This window comes from Budorcas taxicolor, chromosome 2, assembly GCF_023091745.1.
Source record: "Budorcas taxicolor isolate Tak-1 chromosome 2, Takin1.1, whole genome shotgun sequence".
In the NCBI taxonomy this organism is placed as follows: Eukaryota; Metazoa; Chordata; class Mammalia; order Artiodactyla; family Bovidae; genus Budorcas; species Budorcas taxicolor.
In genome coordinates, this window is record NC_068911.1 from 15,388,241 (window position 1) to 15,394,750 (window position 6,510).

Consider the following 6,510-nt stretch of genomic DNA (forward strand, 5'->3'; position numbering starts at 1 on the left):
CCCCCAACCTTGCTTATCCTTAAATTCCCACTACATTGAGAAACTCAACTCCCATTATCCACCATGTATTTACGCCTATTGTTCATTTCCAATGAGCATGTGCAACAGTATCAGAATTATTAACCAGTACTAGGGCACAGTGCTTGTATGCAGTTATCTATGGCTTAGTCTTATAGATTCCGTCATTTCCACAGTCCGATACATTAGTACATTTCATTCCCCAACCCTCTACAGTGAGGTTGTCTCGTACTTTGTCATAGTTTGATTCTCTTGTCACATGCTGCAGTGTAAGATAAACGAGACTGGGAGGTTCCAAAAACTTTCTCCTAGACAGCATGTCACAGGACCATGCTTTCTGGTGAGCCTCTATCTCCTTCTTTTGGTCCCCTTCCCTGTCCCTCAGCACTTACTGTTACGCTCTGTCAGCTGGCCCCTCCTTCAGGCTATTTTAGTACTTCCCAGTGGTTACTTAAGGCTGCAAACCTCTGCTCTAAGAAGTTTGATCTTCAAGACCATATTTAGGAAGCAGGGCTGAGGGAAACGGGACCAACTGTCTTCACGATTCAGGGATCAGAACCAAAGAAGAGCCAACGAGCCAGGAAGACCACCACAACCAGAACTGGTCTTTATTGAGGTGTCAGGGTGCAGCAATACCATGAAGGAGCAGAGCCCGAGGACTAGAACACAGAGGCAGCGTTTAAGGGTTTCTTAGACTTGCAGCCTGGGTCTCTGGGCTAGGAGAAAGGCAGCGTGTGAGGGGCTGCTCACGAGGACTTCAGGAAGTTCCTGTATTTCTCCAGGAAAGAGGCAGACAGGGTATCGAGCTCTTGCCGAAACTCCTGCAGAAACTTGTCCTGCTCCTGTTGCTCCCCCGACAGCTGCTTCTTGTAATAGTTGATGTAGAAGCTCACCCAGTCGTTCACCACAGTCACCATGGCTTCTTCAGAGATGGCAGGATCACTGAAGACCTGGAGGGGACATAGGGTGGGGTGGGGGTGGGGGGCGATCAGAATTTGGCAAAGGAGACCCGGCTCAGACATGTGACTCAGGAATAACCACAAACTCTGACCTCCTTTTTTCTCTGATTTGTATTCCCTGTCTCTCATGGTTTCCATCTGGTCCACCATTACCCCGCCCCGCTCCAAGTTATTCTCCTTTCTCTGTCCTCGCCCACCTCCCAACACTTCAGGCCTGTCCTCTGAAACAGAGCACCAGGCTTACCTGCTGATTTAGCAGGGTGTTGAATTCCTTTATTCCTTTGGAAATGAGATCCTTATTGGTCTGTATAAGGGCCATCTGCGTGGTTAGAGAAAGAGATGAAATTTAAGTATCCTTTTCTCCCAATCTCCTCACTCCCCCTGAGGATCCCTTGTGCCCTGCAGGGTCACTTCCCCTGCACCGCCTTTCTGGCCCTGAACTGCCCTGAGATCACATTTCTCCCTGGCTGGCTCACCTTCAAGTCCAACGGTGCTGTGTAGGTCTCAGCCACACTTTTCAGGCTCTGGCTGTCCCTCTGTGCCAAGCTAGATGTAGACAAGGGGTCCAGTGTCAGCCAAAGAGGGAAACGCCCTGCATTTTGGTCCTGAGGGAGGGTGATATGTCAACCAGGGGAGGGGAAGGAGGGAGAGGTTTCCCTGAAATTAGGAAGATAGCAAAGCCAAGAGAAGAGATAAGTGGGGAGACCCAGAAAACCACACCAGGGACAGCCTTGCCTTCCCCGCCACATCCCAGAAGCCAGGTTCCAAAGGCTAACAAAATTAACAGTGACTGATCCCCCATTGCAAGACAAGCACTTTAAAAATCATCCCCCTATAAGTGATGGCAATTATTCTTCCAATTCGTAGATGATATATTCATAGCAGCTAACATTACAGTTATGATTTGTGCGAGGCATTGTTTCAAGCAGTATTAAGGTATTTTTTCTTGGGAGTTCCCTGGAGGCCTAGTGGTTAGGATTCAGGGCTTTCAATGCTGTGGCCTAGGTTCAATCCCTGGTCAAGGAACTGAGATTCTGCAAGCCACACAGCATGGCATTAAAAAAAAAAAAAAACAAAGAACACCTCACAAAGTATGTATTCTTATAAAAGCTTCCATCAGTCCAGTTCCAATAACAGTCATAATTTTGCAGATGAGCTATTTGTAAGATGGGAGGACTGGACGCTACCAGGCTGAGTTCCACTGGAATGGACACACATTTGTCTTATTCTCTACCATATCATCAGGTACTTGACAAAGCAAAAATACCCTTTTTCATCTTTAAAAATATTTTCCTAATGTTTTCCATTTTAATAGATTTTTTTCAAATTTCTAAATCACCATATACTAATTGAAATAAATGAAACATTATAAAAATACACACTGAAAAAGTGGATCATTTTTGCTCCTTCCCCCAACAAAGTAGCCAGGATTAAAGAGATATGTATTTTCTGTCACATCTTTCTCCATTCAAAAACCAATGTTCAGGGACTTCCCTGGTGGTCCAGTGGTTAAGACTTTGCCTTCCAATGCAGGGGTTGTGGACTTCATCCCTGGTTCAATCTTTGGTGGGGGAGCTAACATCCCATATGTCTGGAGGCCAAAAAATGAAAATATAAAACAGAAGCAATTCAAACGCAATAACAAATTCAATAAAGATTTTAAAAATGGTCCACATAAAAAAATCTTAAAAACAAAAACCAATGTTCACAGGCACCTGTACACTCAGTTTGTTGATATGCTTTTTGTTTATTCCATTATCTTAATTAACATACAGCAAAATTAACTTCCTTTTGGTATACAATGTATGGATTTTAATATATAGATTCATGTAACTACTACCACAATCAGGATACAGAACATTTCCATCACCCTCAAAACTCCTTCCTGCTACCCCCACTCTGATCTCTGGTGGTGTTTTAGTCGCTAGGTTATGTCCGACTCTTGTGACCGCATGGACTGTAGCCCACCAGGCTCCTCTGTCCATGGAATTTTTTAGGCAAGAATACTGGAGTGGGTTGCCATTCCCTTCTCCTGGGGATCTTCCCAATCCAGGCATCAAACCCAGGTCTCCTGCATTGCAGGCAGATTCTTTACTGATTGAGCTATGTGGTAGTCCCCTCTTATCCCTAAACCCTGCCAACCACTGATCTGTTTGCCATCACTACAGTTTAGTGTTTTTGAGGATGTCAGTGCAGGAGACCCACGTTCGATCCCTGGGTCGGGAAGATCTACTGGAGAAGGGAATGGCTACCCACTGTAGTACTCTTGCCTGGAGAATCCCATGGACAGAGGAGCCTGGCAGGCTACAGTCCATAGGGTTGCAGAGCTGGATATGACTGAGCGACTAACACACACTATGATGGAATCATATAGCATGTAACCTTTGAGACTGTCTTTTTTCACTCAGAATAATGCCCTTAAGCTCCATACAAGTTGTTGCAAGTAACAGTGAGTTAGTTGTTCCATTCCATTGCTAAAGTGTGTATTGCAAGGATGCACTAGATCTTGTTTATTCATTGACCCACTGGAGGCTATTTGGATTGTTTGCAGTTATTGGTAAGCATCAATAGAATAGCTATAAATAGTTGTGTACAGGTTTTTGCGTGAATGTGTTTTTATTTATTTAGGGTAGAAAGGACTTTTTGCCACAAAGAGGAATAATCACAATGCAACCTGACAAAGAACATGTATACAGAATATAAAATTAACTCTGATAATTCAATAATAAGATAATGCAGCCTTTTAAATGGCCAAAAGATTGGAACAGGCACTTCACAAAAAAGATATGCAAATAGCCAATAAGCACATAAAGAGATATTCAACTCACCAGGGAAATGCAAATAAAAGCTACAATGTGATACCACTACATACCAACTACAATGACTAACAGTTTAAAAGACTGATTAAGTGTTGGTAAGGATCTGAGAGAACTAGAATTCTCATACATCGCAAGTGGGAGTGTAAAATGAAAAGTCTGAAAGATAATTTGGCAATGTCTTATAAAGTTCAGCATACATTGACCACATAACCCAGCAATCCCACTCCAAATAGAGTTAATAAGAAATGACCATACAAGTCTACAAAAGTACTTACATGCAAGTGCAAATGTTCATAGCAGCTTTATCACAATAACTCAAAACTGGAGACAACCCAAATGTCTAATAATCAGTGAGTACATAGACAAATTGTGCCATATTCATACAATGGACTACTACTCAGCAAGAAAAAGAAACAGACTAATCGACAGAATACTCAGCAATAAAAAGAAACATGCTGTACTCATGACAACATGGATGAATCTCACAATCATTAGGCTGAGCAAAAGAAGCCAAGCATAGGAGACATATACAGTGGAATTCCATTTCTACGAAATTCTAGAATAAGCAAAAGTAACCTATAGTGGCAGAAAGCATTGTCCGTGGTTATCTGTGGCCAGAATACAAGAGTGGAGCTTAAAATGCAAATGTGCCAAAGGGAACTTTTTTAGATAGAAATACATATCTTCACTATGATGAGTGTTCTCATACACTGTTAGTAGGAGTGTAAGTCGGTAAGGCTTTTTTTCTTTTTCTTTTTGTTTATGAACATGGGCTTAGTAGCTCCAAAGCATGTGGGATCTTCCTGAATCAGGGATCAAAATGTTTCCCGCATGGGCAGCAGATTCTTTAACACTGAGCCACCAGGGAAGCACCAGTATGGCTTTTTTAGAGGGATAATTTAACAATACTTGTTCAAATTAAAAAACACATAGGGCAGGGAGGGGAGAGTGAGACGAATCAAAAGAGTATCATTGACATATACACACTACCATTTGTAAAACAGATAGCTAGTGGGAAGCTGCAGTATAGCACAGGGTGCCCAGCTGAATGCTCTGTGATGACCTAGAGGGTGGGAGGGAGAATCAAGAGGGAGGGGATATACATGTACCTATAGCTGATTCACACTGTTGTACAGCAGAAACTAACACAACATTGTAAAGTAATTATGGGGAATCTTTATAGAAACTGGCACATTCATACCAAGCCATGACTTGCAACTATTAAAATAATGAGATAGCTACACATGTGCTGATATGAAAGGTATCGAAGATGTTAAATGAACTACAGTTAGAGCAGGCTACATCAGGCTGAAAGTATGGCAGTGGGCATTAAACATTAAACTATATTTCTCTCTCTCTCTCAAATGGCAAACAATGCTTACTTCTGGGCATTGACTGGTATTCGTTGAAAATGGAAAGAGGGATAAATGTCAAGGGAGAATTTGACCTTCTCCATCTACATTATCGTTTGAATTATTTTACAGTAAGAATGTATCCTTCCATTATTTTTATAATACTTAAAAAGAATACAAAATAGGGAATTCCTTCACGGTCCAGTGGTTAGGACTCTGCACTTTCACTGCAAACAGCCCAGGTTCCATCCCTGGTTGGGGAACTAAGACCCCATAAGCCACGTGGCCAGCCAAAAAAGAAAAAAAGATGATGTAGTTCTAAAACCATTAGCCTCCAGTTGGACTCCTGACTCAGAGCCCAGAAGAGTAGCAGCTTCTTACTAAATAACTGTTGAATGACTAGGTGAACACTTGACGCTTTTCAGCTCTGTCTTCATCTGTTTGATGAAGCCCCATCAAACTCCAGTTTCGGTATGCAAACTCCAGTTTCCTTGTTCAAATTAGAAATAAAATAATACCTACAAGGGCTACTGAGAAAATAAATTCATTCATTTCACAAAAAGGTAGTTGGCGCCTGATCTGTGTCAGGCCCTGGGACAAAGACAAAGTTCAGTGCCAAAGACAAAGTTCTTCTCCCCTGGGAGTTTATGTTCTAGTGGGGGCAGTGAGAGGATGAATCAGTAAAGGGTAAAGTCTGAGCAATGGAGCAGGGCCTAATCTACAGAGCTCTGTGGGTCATGACAAGAAGTTCATATTTTATTTTATTTATTTATTTGGAAGGCTGAAGGGCAGAAAATTTCCAGTGGAGGGTCAGAGACACCAGAAGGAAAACAAACAAAAAACCCACAAACCAACCAAAAGGGAAGCTTAACGGGGCCTCAGCGATCATTTGGTTCAAGTTCTCACCACGCATGCATTCATTGATTCATAAATATCGTTCAGGCACCTACTATGTGTAGGGTATTAGGAACAGGAGTAAAATATAGTCTCTGGCCTCACAGCAGAGAAGTCACCTGAGGCCTAGAGGGGACATTGACTTGCCCAAGGTCACACAGCTAAAAATTCTGTGGCTGCACTGGGTCGCAACGCAATTCCCTAGGGACGCCCTCTTCCCTTGTCCCTATAACCGGAAGTCGCGGGTCACAGCAAAACCAGTACCTCCAGGGTCTGGCGAGTCAAAGGGCTCCCGCGGCCCCAGACAAGATGCTATAAAGAACCAGGACGAGGAACGACCAGCCCCGGGAGGTCGAGGCAGGGCCGGGAGGCTGGAAAGGAACCATGTCGCTGGTTGAAAGCAGAGGCAGAAACAGGAGGCCCTTTCGCGGAGGAAGATTGTCCCTCTGCAGCCGCCGTAGTGGAGCC

The 6,510-nt window shown here is 43.2% G+C and overlaps 1 protein-coding gene across 3 annotated transcripts; it reads right to left on the bottom strand.

Annotated features, from left to right (window-relative positions):
• Positions 1-608: 608 nt before the first annotated feature.
• On the bottom strand, positions 609-6,460 carry AHSP (alpha hemoglobin stabilizing protein). 3 transcript variants are annotated; one of them, XM_052635895.1, is made up of 4 exons: positions 6,307-6,460; positions 1,454-1,523; positions 1,222-1,296; positions 609-968 (listed from the first exon to the last, which is right to left on the bottom strand). In XM_052635895.1, exons 3-4 carry the CDS (start codon positions 1,294-1,296, stop codon positions 765-767), a joined length of 279 nt encoding a protein of 92 aa, XP_052491855.1. In that variant the 5' UTR covers positions 1,454-1,523; positions 6,307-6,460; the 3' UTR covers positions 609-764. The 3 variants fall into 3 exon arrangements, with proteins under 3 accessions (XP_052491855.1, XP_052491856.1, XP_052491857.1); XM_052635896.1 differs by having other exon boundaries at positions 1,454-1,582; XM_052635897.1 differs by lacking the exon at positions 6,307-6,460 and adding an exon at positions 2,360-2,515 and having other exon boundaries at positions 1,454-1,582.
• Positions 6,461-6,510: the final 50 nt, after the last annotated feature.

Coding starts and splice junctions, on each gene's coding strand:
- AHSP (XM_052635895.1), bottom strand. CDS start 1,296: ATGGCCCTTATACAGACCAATAAGGATCTCATTTCCAAAGGAATAAAG. Junction 969..1,221: donor ACACCCTGCTAAATCAGCAG/GTAAGCCTGGTG, acceptor TGTCCCCTCCAG/GTCTTCAGTGATCCTGCCAT.